This window comes from Ceratotherium simum, chromosome 24 (assembly GCF_057802395.1).
Source record: "Ceratotherium simum simum isolate JZ-2026a chromosome 24, ASM5780239v1, whole genome shotgun sequence".
Lineage (NCBI taxonomy): Eukaryota > Metazoa > Chordata > Mammalia > Perissodactyla > Rhinocerotidae > Ceratotherium > Ceratotherium simum.
Window position 1 is genome coordinate 48,452,064 of NC_141923.1, and position 22,925 is coordinate 48,474,988.

General features: G+C 39.7%; 1 protein-coding gene across 2 annotated transcripts in view; it reads left to right on the forward strand.

Moving 5' to 3' along the window:
- The window catches only part of FERMT2 (FERM domain containing kindlin 2), an 89,655-nt gene extending 75,103 nt beyond the window's left edge, over positions 1–14,552 (forward strand). Inside the window, exons 9-16 of one of the 2 annotated variants that reach the window (XM_087448518.1) lie at positions 715–764; positions 2,007–2,131; positions 8,760–8,866; positions 8,998–9,219; positions 11,824–11,844; positions 12,684–12,808; positions 13,127–13,268; positions 14,279–14,552. In XM_087448518.1, coding sequence (XP_087304644.1) covers positions 715–764; positions 2,007–2,131; positions 8,760–8,866; positions 8,998–9,219; positions 11,824–11,844; positions 12,684–12,808; positions 13,127–13,268; positions 14,279–14,452 — 966 coding nt within the window. In that variant the 3' untranslated portion in view covers positions 14,453–14,552. The remainder of the gene's footprint in view (positions 1–714; positions 765–2,006; positions 2,132–8,759; positions 8,867–8,997; positions 9,220–11,823; positions 11,845–12,683; positions 12,809–13,126; positions 13,269–14,278) is intronic. The other variant, XM_087448519.1, reaches the window with a different exon arrangement.
- The last annotated feature ends 8,373 nt before the right edge of the window (positions 14,553–22,925 follow it).

Genomic DNA, 22,925 nt, shown 5'->3' on the forward strand with positions numbered 1-22,925 from the left:
GGGTGAATCTTTTTACCTACTAACTTAGTTTGAATTGATGCTCACCTTTTTGTCGGTTTAGGCTCTCATGAAGTATTTGGGGGATGGAGAGAAAAATTTACTACTTTAGAGAATTCAGATACTGACTTTTCAGAAACTTTCAGGGAAAATTTTAAAATTAATATTGTTCTAGTCTCTAGTGCTTCCAACACAGTAAACATAGATCTTCTGATACTCTACATCTTCTCTTACAAGTGATGGGGACATTTCTGCAGAGGAAAAGTTCATTTCAATCATGGTAAAATCCATTTAGTGATCTCCAAATTTGAAATATTACAAAAAGAAGAGAAAAATAGATCTCAGGAAAAATTTTAAATGCTAAGTTTAATTTTAAAGCTTAGGATTTAGTTATTACAGAAGAAACACTTATCTGAGGGCTGTTAATGATTTACAGAATTTCCATATGCAGCTACCAACAGTTTTAGCTATATTAGAATCAATTGTATATTCTTGTGGGTTGCATAAATTGCCATTTTGATCAAATTTTTATTAGCTTTTTATAGCATTTGAAAATGCCTTTGTACTATATGGCCATATAATGTGATTGTACCTTTAAAATCTTTATAATCTATTTTATGTAATTTTGTTTGTTTATTAAGTAAGCTGGTTCTTGATATCAGATATGAAACGGAGTTTCAAATTTCAGGAAAGAAAATAATTTAATTCTTTCCCTAGGGTGACATCACTTCCATTCCTGAACTTGCTGACTATATTAAAGTTTTCAAGTAAGTGCAAAAAGGGGAGGGGTTCCAAATATTAATGAATAATAAGTGCTAGTTTTATAGTCATGTTCACATTATTGAAATTTACTGTAAGTTTGGCATATTTATTTGTAAAAGCATTTACCAATTAGATGAACACTAACTATAATGAGGGAAAATAACCATCTTTACTAAATTAAAATCACAGTACTCATTAAATTGTTTTAACTGATAAGCATTTTCTTAAGAGAAGGAAAAAGACCATCTGTAACCTAGATTGTATTGTGTAGTTTCTAAGACGTGGAGTGGCCGATCAGTATAAAGCATTCCCTGTGGTTGAAAGCAGTAGATAATGAACTGTTACTGCCAGTGGTTCTTTCCTTGTTCAGAGCCCCAGATTCTATTGAATTCTATACATTTGTTCATGGGACATTTTATAATAAGGTTCCGATGTCTCTTATCTAGACTTTTAAACAATCAATCCAGTTAAATTCCACAAATCAAGAGAGCTAAGCATTAAGGCAGAGAAGGGAAAGAGGGAAGGAGGTGATGTGGAATATAAGATATAAAGCCATTATGGAATAAACCATTTACTGTAGCTAAACATAGAACAGCTTAACATATGTAACATTTTTGAGATAAGAGCACGATTTCAGATGCCACTCCCTACATACTTTCTTTCTTCTTCCTTTATACACCTTTTTCATCCATCTCTACCTTTCCTTATCCACTCTTGCTCAGGACTGCTCTGTCGTCTTTGTGTTTGACATTGTAGTGGCAGGTTAAGTCACTATTGAAATACATCCCTGAGAGAGAGAAGCACTTCCCTCACTCATTATGCCAGCTAAACTTTCTCGTTCAGAGAGGTGCCAAAGGCAGCCCTACAGACACTCATGAACCTGCAGGTGATTATGGGACCTAGGAACCTTGAGTTATTGACAGTTACTTCACCTTTATTTTCCTGTTCTTTCCATGTGGCCTGCTAGTAATAGACATGACTTCAACAGACAGAAATACTGGAATGTGGGCCCTACTATCTTTCTCCTCTGCCCACTCACTGTTTAGGAGATCTTCCTGAGATTGACTGAGAAGGAAGGGGCAAATCCAATAACAGCAACATTGAATATAACACACTGGCCAAAGGGAACTGAATTCAGCATATGTAAAACTTGGCCTCAGACTTAATATTATGAAACTTCTGCTAAACATAGCATTAATAAAGTTACTACAAAAGTGGTTTTTCTTTTAATTCTATTTGACACATAGGCCAAAAAAGCTGACTCTAAAAGGTTACAAGCAATATTGGTGCACCTTTAAAGATACATCTATTTCTTGTTATAAGACCAAAGAAGAATCCGGTGGCACACCAGCTCATCAGATGAACCTGAGAGGTAAGGAGAGCCTTGGAATGGCCGGTGTTGACAGTGGCATAGCTATTAAGTAATATTCAGTAAACTCCACTTCGCTGGGGGAAAAAGTCTTTCAGCAGTTTCTTTACTCCTTTAGATTCTTTTTTAGGTTTAGATATTTTTTTTCAACTTAGTTCTTGTCACAGTTTTGAGTACAGAACGATGTTTCAGTTAACAACAGACCGCATATACGACAGTCGTCTGGTAAGATTAGGACCATGGAGCCCAGGTGTGTAGTGGGCTACACCATCTAGGCTTGTGTAAGTGCACTCTGATGTTCCCACAAGGAGGAAATCACCCAGCGACGCATGACTGTCTGCAGTTTCACAGGAATATTTTGTTGTAATCTCTTGATGTGGTCCTCACTTAAAGTGTGTGATTCTGCTTTTCTCACTTGTCAAGTAAATTTATGGTGTCTCTTTTCTGATCTTCAGCATTCGGACATTTAGGTTTCCCTCATTCTGCAGTAGCTGCCTGCTTTCTGTTTTCAGACTCGGCCTCGTTTCCGTCTATGCTGTAGTCGTCTCCTCCCAGTTTTTGCTGGTTTCTCCCTTCCTCGCCAACATCCTGCCCCCTTCCTGACCTTCCCTGAGGACAAGCTGGGCCCCTCAGGGTCCCCAGTCTCTTGGTTTCCTAGCTCACCAGTGGGGTAGCTGGCGCCTGTGGGTTTGGCCACATTCTTCCCCATCCCCAACACTTCTTCCCTGCATGTTTTTGTCATTTTCAAGGCTCTGCTCTTGGCCTGGTTCCTGGGGCAGCCCCAGAATACTCGTCTGAGGCTCCTCCTAACTGGCAACCTGAATCTCATTGGTTTCCTCTTATCTCTTCAAATCCAAAGCTATCTGAGAACTGGGGTCTGGGGTTTGAGGCACATGTTGCTGGACATGTTTCCACTCCCTTGTGGCAACTGGCAGACTTGCTTCCTGTGGCTGGGGCTCAGGCTGCTCAGGGCTCAGAGCTACTGGCTTTGGTCTTTTTTTCCCACTCAGTTCTATAGAGCTACAGCTTTATTTCCCATCTGGTGACTTCTTTCGGTTCTTCACACTACTCCTTCACCTCGTTTGTCTGATTGATGTACTGGTTCAGGTGGCAGAAGAATTGCCTCTCCAGGTTGGTCTGGTTCTTCTGCAACTGGAGAACATCATGACGCTCCTTGCCATGATTCCTCTGCAGGGCATTTAGCTGGTCTTGTAGGTTGTTGATGAGCTTCTCACTTGTGGTGACATTAGTCACCAAAACCGCCTGGCTCACTTCCAGTTTAATATCACGTCATCTAGGGAGCCATACCCCCTGAGAACCATTCCCACGAGCTCACACGGCACTCACTACACCCTTGGCGCCCGGCTTGCTTGGTGGAGACTGCAGTGATGGGCTCCTCACTGTTCCAAACTCCTTCTAATGTGCCTTACCTTACAGCAAAGGCTAGAAAACCAAAATGCATTTTCCACACTCATTTCCAGGGAGATTTATTTATTTATTTATTTATTATTTTTCCCCGCCAAAGCCCCAGTAGATAGTTGTATGTCATAGCTGCACATCCTTCTAGTTGCTGTATGTGGGACACGGCCTCAGCATGGCCGGAGAAGCGGTGTGTCGGTGCGCGCCCAGGATCCGAACCCAGGCCGCCAGCAGCGGAGCGCATGCCCTTAACCACTAAGCCATGAGGTGGGCCCTCCAGGGAGATTTAGATTCCACTCAGATGCATTCATGTGAGACTTGTATTCCCAACTGAGTGAAGGGGTTGGAGAGGCAGAATTGAGAAAGGAGTGAGGTGCTTCTGGGCTCTGGAGCTACAGTTGTAGCAGCAGCCTCCTGATTTCCCAGCTACTTGATTGTAGCAAAGGCTGCACCTCCTTTGGCAGGCCAGTTCTGACGCAGCGTTCAGGGAGTTATTCCTGTTGGCGGAGCCCGTCTCTCCTTTGGGTTACATTTTGCATGCATATTTATTATTATATGTAAAGCAATATGCCTTTCTAACTAAAAATATTCATATTTGGACTAAAGTACCAAAGAAAAGGGCCCCTGGCTCATTTCACAAAAATGATTCCCAAAATAACATCACTTAAAATATGGAGGTGCTTTTCCTGATCTATATTTTGAAGTCTTCTTAGTACATTGTACATTAGGATGTTTTAGTATATTTCAACAAAATGTCCAAATCTCTACCCTATCTCTATTATGCCCAGTAGCCATCTAAACTGTTGCTTTATAGTTATGCGCAGTATAAACAATAGAAAACCTTTGTCCTGGATAAAAGATTGCTATGCCCGTGTTTTGGAATTCTGTAGTTTTCCTAAAACTTTTAATTAGGGTTATTGCCTTTCTCTCTCAGTCACATGAGTTTAACTTTTGGGTCTCTACCATTATTTTTACTCTCAGAATCTGTCGCAGCTTTCTTCTTGAGTATCTCCTAAGCTGCCCAGGACCGGCTCAGATTACCCACCCTTGATTTAGCAACTAGACCTGTCCTCTGGCCCTGTCCTCCCTATGCTGATTACATCCTTGCCCTCCTCCCTGTGTAACTGAGAGGTCAAGTCCTGGTGTGGATAACAGCTTACCTTTCGTCTCATCCCACCTTTCCCACATCCTCCCAAAGGAGCACTTTTCCAGCACATTACACTGACAGTAGCCTGAGAATCAAATGGCGTAGGTTCTGCTCTGCCACTAAACAAGCCCTGTGATTTGGGGAAAATAGCCTATCTGAACCTCAGTGCCTTCCTTTGAGACATGAGAGTATTGGACTAGGTGCTCTCTAAGGCCCCTTAGAGATCTAAAATGCAAAATTCTAAAAAATTCAGTTCAGCCAATACTAATTGAACTCGTATGCTGCAAACTTGGCTAGGTGCTAGAGACGTGAGCAAGAATAAGTTACAGTCCCATGCCTCAAGATGTTTGGGGCATGTTGCGGGGGGGGAGACAAACAGTTACGATTCAGGCAATAGATAGTGCTCTGAAAAGTAAAAAACGGGTCACAGGAGCAGGGGTAAGGGTGCTCTATCGGTTAGTCGCCAGTGACCGTGGGGAGAATTAAGAGAGACTTTGTGTGGGAAATAATGTCCGAGTTTAGATCTGAAAGAGAAAATTGACATCTGTGGAAGAGAGGAAAGTTGGTAAAAGAGCCCTCCAGGCAGAGACTGATGTGCAGTAATGCCCGGACAACAGCCTCAACCACAGGGTTTGTTCTGGAAGATGGAGTTTAAGGGAAGAGGATGATTATTTCCTTAATAGCTGTTGAATCTGATTCCTGCTAACATGAGGGATAAGAGCAGAAGAAATTGGCAGGAATTAGAGGATAAAATATTAAGGAGATTGTTTTTTAAACTGGCAGCAATGAAGTGTCACTGAAACACTATTGACATGAAAATGACAGGATCCATCATATTTGTATTGGCTACAATATAGAGGAGTAATTTTAGGGCAGTGTAGTGATCTAAATTAAGCTTATCAATATGCATGGAGAAAAGAGTGTAACTTCAGTAGCTACTGAGGGAGTTTAACCAACAGATTTGGGAGAGGCTGAACAAGAGGGACTTGTTTCTGGCTTGTGCGGTGGGGTGGATAAGGTGATATGGAGGTGGGGAATCTGTGGAAGAGCTGAGTTTGGGGAGAAAGACCATGAGTTTAGTTTTGGGATATCTTAAATTTGAGGTACCTGTGGGATATCTATTTGGAGGTAGGCCATTGGATCACGGGAGAGAGCCACGCTACAGATACTGATATGGTCGCGGTTAGCATTAATGGTGTGTGGAGCCATTGGCATGGTGTGTGTTCCGTGAGAAGGCTAAGAACAGAATCCTGCAGAACACCCATGTTTAAGGGACAGGGCAGATTAGAGGAAGAGGATCTTGCAAAGTAAACAACCAAAAAATGCATAGGAAGGCCGTGGAAATGAGGTGTGCTGGAACCTGAGGTAAAGTTGTTTCAGAAAGGACAGAGTAGTCAGTTGCATCAAATGCTACAGAAAAGTAAGATAAAAATTGTTAAGCCTCCATAGGATTTAGCCGCATGGGGGTGGTTAGTGGCCTTGATTAAGAAGAGATTCTGCAGATTTCAGTGGCGTTTTGAGCATGGGAGTCAAAGTAATGTCAATGAGAAGTAAATAGGAAAGAAAGACATCTTTTTAATGAACCACATCTATGACAAGGAAGAAAGAAAGAGGGCAGAAATGAAGACAGAGGAACAAAGTGAAGGAGAGAGGCAGTTTGTGGTTGAAGATGGGAGAGACTCAAGGAAGTTAAATGCTGATGGAAACTTGCAGTTAAAGAAATCTAGTATCTGGAAGAGGGGGAGGAACTCGTTGATGGAGCAAGCTTCTTGGGATGGTAAGAAACTCAGCCCACTTGGATAGAAGAGCCTTAGGAGGAGAGATGCCCATGAATTTTCTAGTGAAACCAGCCTGCTTGGTTTTGTGATTTTGTTCCCCCTCCCCTCTTACAGAGCTCAGCAGCCTGAGTATAGGCAAGTAAAAAGTAGATGGTTGGATTGAGCCAGAGTTAGGGTTTGGCTAATAAGTGTATATAATGGAAAAACAGTGTGTCTAGGGAGTTGGAGGTGATTACTTGTGAATGGGGTCCAGGCTGGACTGGGGAGAAGGAAGAGGTGAAAACATGTTGCTGATGGGGAAAAGTTCAGGGGTTCAGGATAGAGTCCCTCAAAGAGTTTGAAGAGACTTAGGATTGAAGATTGTGGTAAGAATGGGCTGTTTGCATTTAACGTTTAGGAGGAGTAGTGATTGGGTTATAGAAGTGCAGCATTTCGCCCGTGGAGGGAGGCAGCCACGTGGCGTGGAGTGCATCTTGTCTGAGAAGTGCTCCGCTAAGTGCCTGTGTGCCACACTAGCACCTGAGTTTCCACTGACTTTCTCCCTTTTAGTTTTCTTGGTATTTTACTTTTAAAAGAGGCCTAATTAGCATGGGATTGTGTACTTTAAATCCACCTGAATGATTAATGAAATTTATGCAAAAGATTTTGTATCTTCAAACATCTGCTCTTTGTTTTAACTTTGCAGGTTAAACCCATTGTCACACACCTTCCTCATGGCTTCTGATGCTTGTGTAGAAGGAGTTAAATGCTTTAGCTATTTATGTGTAGTAAATATTTTAAGAGAAAGCAAAGAGGGGGAGAAAATCCACCAAATTCACGATAGGAGTTGCTTCTGGAGAAGAAAGGATCTCTCCTTTATCTTAAATGTTCTGTTTATTTTATATAATACCTAAAACATTTATGTGGAGGTAAAAAAATGACAGTTTTAACATTTATTCTTTTTGGTGGTAGAGGTTTATCATCTTGTTCCTTGTACTCTGTGCTGAGAGAATCTGCTCCAGTACAGAGAGCAAGGCAGCTGCACGCCCTGCTCACAGTTACAATTCTCCTCGTGGAGCTGACTGGACAGTCTTGAGAAACACTGAGGGTGACATGAACATGAACCAAGTACAAACAACTGGAATACCCTTTAGGGAGCTTCGACACACATTGTCTTATCCTTAGACCATCCCTGTGAGGTAGGTTTTAAGGTCAGGAATTTGGACTTAGAGATGTTACTTAAATTGGCCATACTTATTGAGTGGTAGAGAAAGATCTGAAACCCAGATCTCTTGGTTAGTACTTATTTATGCCAACCATCACCATTATCTAATTGGGTATATGTTCAGTAAATCTGTGTTCTCTTCTGTAGAGCCACCAGCTAATGCTTAACAGAATAGGTTACATGGATTTTTGTAAACACAAATGTATGTATTCCTGAAAACTTGTCTGTAAAGTGAAATGCTGAATACCAGTTATTTTCCTACTGGCTTCCCCAAGTATACAAGTATATGTTACCTTCTGTGGCAGATGTGCTCCTGAAATATTGTGCATCAAGTTAATATATGAATTGAGCCATAGCTATGAAAAAATTACAGTTTAAAGAAACCATTTTTGTGCAAATGGTCACCCTCTGAATTGAGCTATTTGTAAGTGTGAATATTCAAGTGTTCCAGCAGCCTGGAAGTTTGGAAGGAGGCACGTGCCCAGGAGCATCCAGTTGGCTCAGGAGAGCCTGTGCTTCCCCTCCACTTGTGCCATTAGGCTTCTTCCTTCCACACAGGAATAGGGGGGTGCATAGAAGCCGAGTTAGGGCACAGCAGGGCCCTGAAGAGGCTCCCATATAGGACTCTAGCTCAAACTGGCTAACACCTCGCGCACACTTTTTTTTTAAGGCATCATAAAAGTCTGTTATTCCTACCAAAACATACTTAAGTTAGAATTTAATTATAGAAAGATATTAAAAAATTCCTGTACATTTAAAAACTTACAACAAGATCCAAAGTAACTTAAGATTCAAAGAACTGAGTGATATTAAAATAACACCTATCAAAACTTGTGGGATGGAGTGCAAGTGGTGTTTTGTGGTAGTATCATTTTAACAGGACCCTGTCCTTCTCTTGTCAGTGAAGTTTTGTGAACTGTGAGGGCCACAAACTGAGCATAAAGAATTTATTTCCTGACTTACAGATTCCGTAACAGCAAAATTCAACATGTTAAGATGCCATAAAATGAGGGCTGCCTATATTGGCTTGGGATTTCTTAAAAGCAAATTTGACCATTTTAATAATTAATTTTTTTATTACAGGATGTGAAGTTACCCCAGATGTAAACATTTCAGGCCAAAAGTTTAACATTAAACTCCTGATTCCAGTTGCAGAGGGCATGAATGAAATCTGGCTTCGTTGTGACAATGTAAGTTTCCCAATTAAAAGTAAACCTCAATTTTTTTGATTCCCTAGAGAGTTGACCAGTCATCCTTATATTTTATACTTAAAGGACCCATCATGTGATACATTTCATAGCTCATGTCTTTTTTCCAACAGGAAAAACAGTATGCACACTGGATGGCAGCCTGCAGGTTAGCCTCCAAAGGCAAGACCATGGCAGACAGTTCATATAACTTAGAAGTTCAAAATATTCTTTCCTTTCTGAAGATGCAGCATTTAAACCCAGATCCTCAGTTAATACCAGAGCAGATCACAACTGACATAAATCCTGAATGTTTGGTGTCCCCTCGTTATCTAAAAAAGTACAAGAACAAGCAGGTACCTGGTTCATTTTACTTCCTTCTACCACTTTCTGCTGGTTTGTGTCATGATTTTGTACCCATACTTTAAATTTAGTTTCCCCTCTTAAAACCTTTTAGTCTTAATTGGTAGTCCTAATTTCATATCAGGGCGTTAGAATAGAAAATAGAAAATAAACAGGCTTCGGTCATTTAAATTGGTCATTTAAAAACCTTTCTCACTTCAGTAGGACAGATAATGAGGTGGAATAGTTGGGAGCATATTTATTCTGAACAACCTGAGGAAATGACTCTTGTTAACACGATGTTCTTTCAGGGAATTGAATGTGGTCTTAATGCTTTGTGTTCCTTAATTCATGCAGTTTTATTCCTTATATAATTAAGTGTGATATAAAGCACAGCCACCATTTCCCAGCAAAATCTATAATAACTCTTCTTGGCTGTTGAAGTAGACTTTTCTAGCTTTGGAAATAAACTTTACAAGGGTAGAAATAGTCTACATTTTAACATTGTCTTTTCTTAACAGTACCAGTCAAAACCTAACCAGGATTTGCATAAAGTGACAAAGTTTGGTAAATTTTCATTGAAATTTACTGCTTTTGTTCACTCTGTTTAGAATTCCTTTCCTGGAAATTAATATCATAAAACAATCACTATTTAGGAAAGTGGTTCTTTGGGATAACTTAAAAGGTTCTTTGCAGGGGAATTTCACTTGGGATAGCCCCCAATATTCTCTACATCAAACATCATGCCATAAAAGGGAAAAGCTTCAGTTGCGGGGGTGAAGGGGGTTGCTGAAGAAGACCTTTAAAATAAGTATTTGATGTTTGTCTAGTTTCATTTTTATCTTTATTAAGGAATAATTTAAAAACATACTGAAAAGGCCCAACGAAATACCCAGAAGACTTATTAATTCTTAACTTCAAATATCATGTGTATCAAGTGGGTCTGAAATCACTTAGCTAGAAATGTTCAGAAGTTGTAATCACTAAGTGTTTGTCTTCAAGTTTCAGAGGTTGTGTAAGCTCGTGGAGGTGGTTCCTCCCCCAGTTGTGCAATGTGGGGGTAGTGAGGAATGGAGGAAATGGCTGCCCTGGGGAGCTCTGTGGAATGTAGATTGTAAGCTAAAAAGGGAAAGTGAATGAAGCACTAATTAGACTTTTTATTCTTCGTCATTTCATTTACAAATTATTTGTAAACAAACTCATTTTTAAAAGTGGATTCATTTGCCTTCAAAAGCATTGAATAATTTCAAATCTTAGCGGTCTTATCATTTCACTATCAGATATCAGGGGGAAAAGATCTTAAAGCATAATTGTAAAGATTGCCAAATGTTGGTTTAGCTATCAAACATAGGTATTGAATTGTTTTCTTAGAAGCCTTTATAATGCTAGTTTTCACTTTAGTTTTCTATCCCTGAGTTCTCAACTGGATTGGCAACCGAAGATTGTCTTGAGGACGTAGACAATGAATGTTTGTCTTGAACTGGCAGGATGGCAGTATGTGTGTGGTCTGTGTGTGGTTAAGGATCCTTCTAGCCTTGCCTTCCACACCTTGGCATCTGACCAAATGCACATTCTTTTTTAATCTTTCTTTCTCTAACTGGACTTACAGGTGTCTGCAGAAGGTAGAGACCGTGTGTTGCCCTGACACCTAGCACGTGCTGATGGGCAGAAGTCTAGTTGCTCTTGTGTGTCAGCTGCTGTGCTGATGGTTGGACATAGTGCTCAGTAATTGTTTGTTAGACTATAATCCAGGGGCGCTCAGGAGCCAGGCAGGAAGATGTGCAGGCAGTGGGGTCATTCTTCCCTACCAGGGCATCAGCACACAGTATTCCTTTGGGTCCATCAATATAGCGTTTGTTATATTTATCTACTTTAATTCCCCCAAAACTCTAAGTTAATTAAACTTACTGTGGATATTTTTACATGAATATGACTCTCAAATTTGATTTTTACATTTTAAAGAAAAGAGTTTCCCTACATTTTATCCATGTTAATCCAAATTGAAATGGACTACTGTGTTTATAGCCACCATTCCTAGTGTAGTATCTCTTTATTTTCCCTTCCAGGAAAAAGGATGCAAAAAACAGATGGTAATTGAAGGGTTTGCTTCTCTTATGTAAATAAACAGTATGGTCAGTGCACTTATTTTATGCCTTCAATTTATTTCTGAAAAGCAGTGCATGGATCATACGATCTGACACAATCTGAGACAACATTAAAGGCTTTTGAGTATTACTTTTGATTTCACTACTAAAATAATTAGCTTCGCCCTAACTGGTAAGAACTAGTACGTGAAGGGGGAAAAGGGTATTTGCTCTTTTTATTTTCTCCTGCAAATCTCTGCCCTTAATTTTAGTAACACTTAACAATCTAAAATAATGCGGAGTGTTCCTTGGTATTCTAAGTGGAAAGTATTCGCTGCTTCCTCATTTTCATTTTCATGCTTCATTTACTTACTTGGTTTCTACCTAAAGTAATTTTTTGCATGGTTTTTGGCTGGAATTTTGGTTTGCAGGTTACCGCAACTTTTTCTTTGCTTCATTGCCATTTTTTCTGATTGCCTTTTTTTTTCTTTTTCTTTCTGCTTCCTTTTTCTTTCCTCGCATTGCCATCTACAGCCAGGCTATGTAAGAGATTTGGTAAGTTCTCCATATTAACCAAAAATAAAGAAAGAGAGAGAGAGAGGAAGAAAACAAATAAAAATATTTAAGGCTCTAGCCACAGTCTCCCCTCATGGATTAATTTCCTTCCTCTCCTTGTGGGAGTATTCATCCCAAAGTGAGTTTAATTTAAATTAAAATTTAACTTTTCTAATGATTCCTTTAGAAAAATTTTCAAATTATTATGGTGATTTCAAGTACTCTAAAGCTGCTAATATGGTTAAGTGCGCGCGCTCCGCTGCTGGCGGCCCGGGTTCGGATCCCGGTCGCACACCGACGCACCGCTTCTCCCGCCATGCTGAGGCTGCGTCCCACATACAGCAACTAGAAGGATGTGCAGCTGTGACATACAACTATCTACTGGGGCTTTGGGAGAAAAATAAATAAATAAAATTATTTAAAAAATAAATAAATAAAGCTGCTAATAAATATTCCTGCTAGAAACTTGTGTTCCAGGTACTCATTCTGATCTTGGTGCTAAATTTAACATTCGTTATGTATCTGAGGATGGGAACATGCCGTTTAAAACAGCAGTATCATGTATGTGAGGACTCGGAATATTTCTCAGGAGTGGTCCTAATAGTACTTTTTTGTTTCTTGATGTATGGAAACTAAAATTAAGAAATATATCAAAGTTTCCTTAGAAAAGTCATTATTTTACTAAAATCCCCAGATGTAGCCTCAGAGAGTTTCTAACTCCAACTCTTGCAGTACATGATTTTGGGATGGGGCACATAATTCAATTTTTTATCTTTTTGTTTTGATTCTACCATGAAGGAATAATGTCTGATGGTAAGGTGATGTTCAATCATGTTTAGATAACAGCGAGAATCTTGGAGGCGCACCAGAATGTGGCTCAGATGAGTCTGATTGAAGCCAAGATGAGGTTTATTCAGGCATGGCAGTCACTCCCAGAATTTGGCATCACACACTTTATTGCGAGGTAAGCACCTGTGTGTAAACCTTAGTCTGTGCCTTTTCACCTAGTCTGCTTCGTGTAATTAGAAATTAAACATTTAAAGCTACCTGCTGACACCCATTAACTTATTTTACAGTAAAATTTAAATGTTGGGATGTATTTTCTATACTTGTAATGTTTACATTAAATATTCAAAATGATTTCATTTCTGTTTTTACTCATATAAGAGTAGCACTCTTTTTAGAGTTAAAGAGCACATATCTTGAAGGAAAACAGACCAACATGTCCCCCCAGCCCCAACATGTTTTTAAACATGTATTTATTATGTTTTTAATGCTATAGGTTCCAAGGAGGAAAAAAAGAAGAACTCATTGGCATTGCATACAACAGACTGATTAGGATGGATGCCGGCACAGGAGATGCAATTAAAACATGGCGTTTCAGTAACATGAAACAGTGGAATGTAAACTGGGAAATAAAAATGGTAAGCTATAACAATGTTACTTGAATACATAAATAGTCCTTCTGCTAAAAATGAGCAAATTAAGAATAAAAAGTCCTATAAACTCTGAAGGTTTGTACAATTACCTCTTAAAGTATAAACCATGGTTGGTTATTCATTTCTGACTTAAACTTTTGTCTATTTCATAATTAGCCCAGTTATTAAACTTCTTAGAACAGAATGATCTGCTTAGAATATTCTTTTTCGAGGTTCTCTTTCTATAATGGATAGATCCCTTTGCCTCACAGCAGCAGCTGCTATTTCTTGAACACCGTCTCTGTGCCGGGCATGCCACCAGATGTTTTACGTGTGTACCCTCTGTCTGGGCCTCTGTGAGGTGATGGGTTATGCCTCCTACCACGTGGGGACACGAGAATGCAGAGGCCTGAGGGCTGTCATTGTCCCTGACCACACACTTAGTAACAGAATCAGGATTCAAACTCAGATGCTTAGGGCTCTGAATCCTGGCACATCTACTGTGTGTCATGCTGCCCCTGTCCTTGGAGTCTATGAATATCAGTTAAAATAAACAATCTTTTACTAATAAGTCATTTGTTTTAGGATCATTGGGTTTGTTATGTCAATTCCTATTATTTCACAGAACCTCGTATTTCTGAAATATTCAAACATGATACCTAAAGGTTAAATATCTAAAGCAAATATTAAATTAAACACAGGAAGTAGGTTTTCTCCCAGGACTTGAAGAGACATTCTCATTAATTGAATCACCAGAGACCATTTGGGAACTTAATGACCTAAACCCCTTGCATTCAGTCTTCCTTTCCAGAACATGAAAACTAAAGAGAAGTGTGGAGGAAGGGCTGGCAAACTTTTCTTATTCTTTCAGACTTGAGGCATTATTAGTTTAGGATTAAAAAAGATTTGCGTGTCAACAAGTATCTTGTGACGGACCTTAAGCAGCACCGTAGCTTCACTTGGACCCACCCACCTGGAGTTCTGCTGGGACTGACAGCCCTTTGTCTTTGCTGCAGGTCACCGTCGAGTTCGCGGATGAAGTACGATTGTCCTTCATCTGTACTGAAGTCGATTGCAAGGTGGTTCATGAATTCATTGGGGGCTACATATTTCTCTCAACACGTGCAAAAGACCAAAACGAGAGTTTAGATGAAGAGATGTTCTACAAACTTACCAGTGGTTGGGTGTGAATAGAAATCCTGTGTAATGAAACTCCATGGCCATAACAATATTTAACTTTCAAAGCTGTTGTTTGTTGTATGCTGCTTAATAAAGTAAGCTTGAAATTTGTTTTATCATGAAAACTTTTTTGCCTTACCAGACCAGTTAATATGGGCACTAACAAGCACGACTATTAATCTGCTATCATGATACAATATATGGACTTGAATATGGCACACATTCCTCAGGGCCATGAATTGAAAACTGAAGTAGTGGGCAAGTCAGGAACAAAACACTGATCTAAGCTAGCCAAATTGTAAGAAACTCAAGCCATCTACTTTAAAGCCATCCAGGGCTTAAACTCTATGAAGTCTATTTATCATGTTTAATGCATGTCTTTTAATGTATGTTTAATTTGACCTCGTTTTTAAAAATATCCTACTTCTAGTAGCCATTTGATTCCCTTCCCTCGCTCCTTACATAAATCAGGCCTGCAAAAGATGCCTGATAGCTAATAATGTTGTTGGGCCATGAAGGAAAATGTTGTTAGTCCGTTATGCCTGGTTGGTTTTTGTCCTTGAATAAGCATGTATGTATATTGTCTTGTGTTTTTATTTTTACACCATATTGTATTACAACCATTTCTTAGTATTCACCAGCATATTCACTGTCTGCCTAAAATATGCAACTTTTGCATTACAATATGAAGTAAAGGTCTATGAAGTATGCATTTTGTGTAACTAATGTACAAACACAAATTTTATAAAAATTGTACAGATTTTTAAAAAACTACTCACAACTAGCAAATGGCTTAGATGTAGCATCTTTGCATTAATTAAATGCTTTTAAAAATATAATTAATGTGCAGTTTTAATATCTGCTAAATTAAGAATGACTTCATTATAGTCATGATTTGCCACAGTGTCTGTCTTTAACTCGGATGCCTGGACTGGCCGTGTTCTAGTCTGTTGCGCTGTTACAATCTGCGTTGGTGCTAGTCAGACGATTCCTAGCTCACATAGCCCAAGAGGGTGCCGGGGGGGTGGGTACAAGGATTGTCCAATAACCCATGGTTTAAAGACTGTATAAATGCATTTTATTTTAAATAAAAGCAAAATCTTTTATTTAATGTTTCCTTTTATACTTCTCATTTTTACTGTTTATGTGGCATTAACTTTGTTGAAGTGAATTTTTGCCTTTAGGAAATGCTTTGCCTGTATCCTGTGTTAGGAGAACAATTTGCTGGTATTCCAGAGCGTCACCAGATAGAAATGCTTCATCTCTAAGAGAGACTCGTCCACTTAAATCGAGAACCCCTTATTTTTCCTACTACTAAAAAATGAACTGTATGTGTAATATTTAGGCGTTAGAAATGTAGTTATGAACAAATACGGTGACAGATGAACAGACATTGTTGACTCGGGCAGAATTTGTTTCAACAGCAAAATGCTCTTGGTTTAAAGAAACACCGATTTATGAATTTACTCCCTGTTGTTACTGCTGTCCTGTCATCACTCAGAATTCAGACTCAGAACTTCAGTCCTCGACCTGCTCCTTTGCCTCCTGCAGTTAATCAGGCCAAGTCCTGTGGACTTTCCCTCGTGCAGCCTGTGTCTTGCTCGTCATTGCCCTCACTGTCACCTGAATTCGGGTCTTTGTCCCGTGCCTGCCACGATTCAGCATCCTCGAGCAAAGCTAGGATGGCATTCTCCACGGCTTTTCTTTGTACTCTAAGGCCAGGTCATGATAGGCTTCGCTCCAAAACTTAAGAGCTCCTTCCCATTAAAAGAAAGTTTTAATAATATATTCCCTTTCCTCTGTTTAAGTATAGGTCACCAACTTGGCTAGAAAGCCCTAAAATGTATCTAGACTATGGTATACCAGAGTCCTTTATAGTCCCATGGCCTCCCCACAAGTGAGAGTAGCTTCTGTGCTGATTTCTTTGCCTCTGGTTTGCCCCACTGCTCTCCCAGCGATTCTGAGATTACTTCAGCCCCAGCGCAGCACCGGCTGTGTTTCAGCTCTAGTGACTCCTGGTTGCCTACAGCAGAAAAGCTTAAGTCCCCAGTCCAGTGCTCAGAGGTCCTCCATGGTCTGTTTCCCAGCTCACACTTTCATCTTTATCTCCCAACAGTCTTCTGCATTCCAGTCAAACTGGGCAGCTCACCTTCTCCAGGCACACTTTGAATTCGCCTGTCTCCATGTTGTTCCTCAAACCTGGAATGTCTTCATCCCCAAACCTTCCAGTGTCTACCTGTCCAAATCTCACAATTCTAGCAGTTTAGAAAGAGCTCAAGTGTTCTTTATCCCATGAACACTTTCAAGTTTGCTTGCAGCCAAAAATTTTCTCTTACTCCTCTGAACTGCCATTGAATTTGGTCCTTTTGGAACTTAAAAGCAATCATCCTTATGATGAGTATATCCTATTGCCCTAACAAATTATTATTTCCTTGAGGTCTTGGTCTGAGCTTCATGGTTTCTACCTAGGATCAGTTAGCATATATTTGTTTATGGAATATATTAATGGTTATTTTGGAAATCAAGGATTTGTTACTAGGAATTTTTACAGCCTCAGCATAGTTTAATATGGAGGAATCAAATGTTTTTTGCACACCAACTATGCATTAAGAAGCATGCGAAGTACTTTCACATACATTATCTCTTCTAAAGATTGATACAATCCAGCTGCCTCGTTTTATAGATGAGGCTCAGAGAGGCCAAGTGACCTGTTTAAAATCGCACAGCTGTAGTTAATTAGTGACAAGGCGGAGCTAGACGTGGAAAGCAGGTTTCCATCTCCTGATTCAGTAGTGTTAAAAACAACCCTTCATGAATCCTGAGGAACTCTGTTAGTAGTGGTCTCTACAGTTACAACATAGGTCTGTGAAAAGAACACTGGCCATTCAGAGAAGTAAGTTCAGGTTTCTGCTGTGTGTGACTCAGTTTCATGTGGACGTGAGAGCACTGGAGACAGGAAACCCACCAGGCTCCCCTCCCACTCGGTTTCTCTCACAGCAGCAGATTAGAGGCGTGCTGGAAGCCCCTGATGTAGTTAATCAGTAATCTTGGTACAAATTTTTTACACAACCTTGAACTTCAAAAGTCAGGGACCTAGAGACATGAACTTAATTTTTTTCAGCTTTATCAAGGTATAATGGACAAAACTAAGAGATTTAAATTGTACCTCGTGGTGATTTGCTACACATACATTATGAAAGGATTCCCACCCTCTAGTCATTGCCCTAGAGACGTGAACTTTGTGGATGGAAAGCCACTTGGAGTTCTTGACCCTTTGCTCTTAGGCCAAAAAGCAACGATGTGGCAGATGGTACTTTTTGCATTCTTTATATCATAGTTCCTTTTTTTGTTAAAAGTCTTAAGGTGCTTTTTTTTTTTTTTTTTAATTTTTAATTTTATTTTTTTCCCCCAAAGCCCCAGTAGATAGTTGTATGTCATGGTTGCACAGCCTTCTAGTTGCTGTATGTGGGACGTGGCCTCAGCATGGCCAGAGAAGCGGTGCGTCGGCATGCACCCAGGACCCGAACCCGGGCTGCCAGCAGCGGAGCATGAGCACTTAACCGCTAAGCCAGGGGGTCGGCCCTTAAGGTGCTTTTAGTTAGTTATTAGTTAGTGATGTAGTGGAATCAGACCAACCTGGGTTCTTGACCCTTAATTTATCTGGAAAAATACTACACAGTTAAATAAAATGTTTTAGCACCCAACACTTTACGTACATGAATAGTTTCCCCGTACAGTAAAACATTAGGTTTTTTTAACTCAAAACTTTTTCAGGTCCTTTGAAATGCATCCCTATCCTGTGCCTTTCATAACTATTTATACCACTTGTAATAAAGTTTGACAAGGGCTGGTGCTGTTTTTAGACTAATCACTTAAAGCATGGTAACATCTTCACCACTTTGCAATTCAAAAAATAAAGAGACCATGGCTTTCTGAAACCCCTCCGTTTGTGACATGGTCTCATTACTGATACCTGCTGAACAACTCTCCTAAATGTATGTATACCCTGCACAGCTGCCTTCTATGCTCTGCTTTATTCTAAAAATGTAGATGTTGATTCAAAACAATTCTGCCATCCCCAAAAAAGTTTTTGTAGCTATTATAGTTTTTCCCTCTTTGTAGCTATATAGTTGCCAAGAAGGGCAAGAATGAGTTGATGTGCTATATGGATGTAGACCTAATAGACATGGTACAATAATAAATTGATCCAGTTCTTCTTATGTTGATAAAGTTTCAGTCATTCTCTACACAGTGATATCCAGGAAGAAGTTGTTTACTGAAAGCTCTGTGCTCCTCAACAAATTAGCTGTGTCTCATCTGTTTGCTTTGGTTTGGCAGTTCGGGAATGGGGGAGGTGGTAGAGAGTGACAGGAAATGGGGAATTTTCAGTCTGGTAAGAGGAGTGAAATTCTCAGGGTGGATTGCAGAGCCACCCAGAACAGGAAACAGTAGCAAAAAGAGCCTTATCTGGTGACCTTATTTCCCACTGTGCTGATTCTGCACTTGCTTTCTCTGCTTTACTTAATGAACAATACAAAGTTTCTGCATGTGCACATGAACATTTCCTGTTCCCTTCGTAGTTATCAGGGCACACACCCCTCGCTGTTGATATTCGTGTATGGGCCTGCATATTACTAAAAATTACAAGCACTTAAAATAATTTGAAGCCATTATTTCATGAGATCTAATTAGAGTCTCATGTGGCTTCATTGGACAGGCATTATCTGTATTACTGCTCAGGGAAGTGGTCCAAGTTCAATGTTAATTAAATTTGTGATTGAAAACAGCACAACCAACCAAACAATTTTAACATCTCTGCATTAATATGGTTCATAGATATTGCAGGATAAAGAAGAAAACACTTCTTACGAGCATAAATTCTCAAATCTAAATTTTGTGAACATTTTTTATGACCAAGTAAAATTCAAGTAAACACATTTACTCGCAAGTTTACTGATCACAATATCTAAGCCTGTTTGTATGGTCCTTGCCTAAAATTCAATTCACTTAGCTCTTAGAAGGAACATTTGAAAACCAGAGAGCATTTCTTCTATTCTAGGAGAGCAAAGGGCCAGTAATAGCCAAAATACTCCCAAAGAAGAAGGTGAGGGACTAGCTCACCAGACAGCAGGAAGTCGCATACACTATATTGACAATGCAGTGTGGGCACAGGAGTAAATAAAATAACCAAAGAACGCAAACAGACTCCAGAAACAAACATGCACATGCCTGCTAAGTTGATCTCTCCTGAGAGCTGGTCTTGCAGATGAGCGTGAGAGGGAAGGACTGCCCAATGAATGGTGCTGGTAGTTATCTTTATAAAACAAAGAGACGTGCACCACTACCCCACATAGGTATGTAGTAGTTCAAATCAATGCCAAATGGATTAAAGACTTAAATGTGAAACACAAAACTATAAAACTTTTAAAAGATGACGTAAAAGAGCATTTATATGACAGTGAGGAAAGATTTTGTGTATTAACAAGACAAAGTACAAAGCAACTACATTAAAATGAGAACTATAATATATTATAAAGTATAAAAAGGCAAATCAAACTGGGGAAAGATATTTGCAAGCCAAAATTGAGAGAGGATTACCATCTAGAATATAAATACATGCTCACTGATCAAGCCAAAAGATAAATGGAGAAAACACTGGAATGGATACTTCACAAAAGAGGAAAACTGAATAGCCAATAAATGTATGAAATACTGTTTAACTTCACTAGTATTCTAGAAAATGGTAAAAAACAAATTTTAAATACAATTAAAATATAGTTTCATACCTACCACATTAGTAAAATTTTCAGTCTGACAATATCAAGTATTGGTCAGGATGTGGAATCGTTGGAGTACATATTATTGGTGGGAGTGTAAATCAGAACAGAGCACTTTGACATCATCTGATAAACTTAAAGATATATCCTATGACCCAGCTGTTTCTCTCCTAGGTATGTATACACCTTAGAGAAACTCTTCCATGTGTGTACCAGGAGACATGCACAAGAATATGCACAGCAGAACTACTCATAATAGCAAAAAACTGGAAACAGATGTCTGTCACAGTAGAATGGATAAGTTATAATACAGTTGTAAGATGGAGTCCAAGTAGCAGTGAATAAATTCCAATACACAAACCACAGGGATGAATCTCAACCTAATGCTGAACCAAAAATATAGCTGCAGGACACATAGTATGATTCAAGTTTAAAAATGTGCAAGATTTTTAAACATTAAAAAAAAATAGAAATGGCAAATAGGTTTCTCTTCTACTCTCTTCTTGTAGAGTAAAAGCTGCATTTTTCAAAGATAGATTGTTGGTGATTCTAAAGTCCAGTGTGAAACCATGTGACACAAAAGTCACTGCGGCCTAATGGAAGCAAGTGAGTCTTACTCTTGACAGCTGCCACTCTGCTCTTCTGATATACTTTCCTGAGTCTGGACTAGCTCAGCATATGAGTCTGGCCCCTGCTGCCAAATGAATCACTAATTGGCTGACTGTTTGGCTGCCTTGGTTTAAGAATGGAGCTAATGGGCCCAGGGTCAGAGGTTCAGTCCCCCTGTGGTCTGGTTGGTTTTGCTCTGTTTCATGCTCACAGGCTGCACCATTATTCTATAAATGTGCAGGTATAGTCACAAGAGGGACTGGACCAGAGAAGCACAGATCTATCAGCTCAACTAGAAAATCAACTTCAAGCTCAAGGCTCTGGTCAGTGTACGGATCACAGCGTTGTTACTCATAAGCAATTGTGAAGATGTCAACCCAAATCTTATCAAACCATCCAAGTCATAATAGAGGAGTCGAGGAACTTACTGACACCTTCTCTTGCTGCCTGGATTAGTATCAAAGGTGTTCCTGTACTTTAGATCCAGCCTTCTAAAGATGCTGACTTTATGAGACAGGAATTCTCAGCAAGATGTTGATTTTCAAGAAATTAGGCTTTCATGATTTGGAAGTGCTTCATAAATGTACAAACACGAAGTCAACAGGACAGAAAAGGTAAGTAGATTTAAAAAACCACTGCTATATAGCAGGACAATCTTGAAAATGCCTAGAATCTATGTTGATTTGTTTTAAAATGTCCCTGGTTCATACAGAAAGTACCAGAGTAAGGAGTGATTCCAGGAAAGTAAAACCGTCAGAAGGCTTTTTAAAAACAATTGATCAGTAAACCTAGTTCAGCACAGCTTTAGTGCGAATGGAAAAGACACAAAGTGCGTATCATGGATTGAACAAGATATGTATAAAGTTTGATTACAATGGTTTATTTTGAAAAGCCATCATTTGTACCACGGGGTGACAATACCAGTTGATCTGTACCAGAGATGGGGAAGAGGGAGCTAGCTCTTGGAAAGTAGCCTCCACAGAGAAGAAACTTACTTAACAAGAGCAAAGAACAGGCAGCAAATACGAGACTCTTTTGAGGTCACCTTTGTCACTCATGTTTGACTTTTACTTCTAAACTTCATACTCAAGAAATAACTTTATGTAATCAGCCTATATGTCTTCATGGAAGGTTTGGAAATGCTTCGTTTCAGGGGTTCTCAAAAGAGGCCTGACTGTCTTGTTCTGAATATGTTGTTTCTTTTTGATTGGGTTTTAGTCTCATTTCAGTGCTCCAAGTACTCGCCATCTGGCAACAGTTTAGAAACTGCTTTTTGCTTTCTCATAAATTTTGTTGAAAGCAACCACATAATGAAGAGTAAATGCCTTCTACTTATTCTTAGCAGGAAGCCAGAACTAAGTTCCTTGCACTGCCCTGTGCAGACCCTGCTGTCTTGTAGACAGAGGCCCACACTGTGAACTTGACTCCTTTCACAAGCCCACACCTCCTCCTATGAAGATCTTTAAAGAGGGAACTGGACAGATGTTTTCTTTACTCTTCACTGGTTAAGACAAATCTGTGGAATGTAGAACTTCTAGAGGGTTTGTGTGTGTGTGTGTGTGTGTGTGTGTGTGAAGAAGATCAGCCCTGAGCTAACATCCACGCCAATCCTCCTCTTTTTCTGAGGAAGACTGGCCCCGGGCTAACGTCTGTGCCCATCTTCCTCCACTTTACGTGGGATGCCACCACAGCATGGCCTGACAAGCGGTGCATCAGTGCACGCTGGGGATCCGAACCCAGGCCGCCAGCAGTGGAGCACGTGCACTTAACCGCTACGCCATAGGGCCGGCCCTAGAAGGTTTTTTTTAGGCAAACAACATGAATTAATGTTTGCTGTAGTCCCAAGAACTGCTTGAGATCAAATTATGTTGATTTCTAAATAAAAATGATTTCTAAACCTATGAGATTTAATTATAAACCTTGACCTTGATTGATATTCTGAGAAATTACACTAAAATGCTGTGTTCCGTAAAAGCCTGGGGCATACATAGTCTTTTGCAATCTGTTAAGCAACTGTTGAAAAGGGCAGGAGGTGTATAATAACGTATTGTTGTTTGGTTCATAATTAATTGAGTTCTGTCTCTAAGCAGGAGGTCAC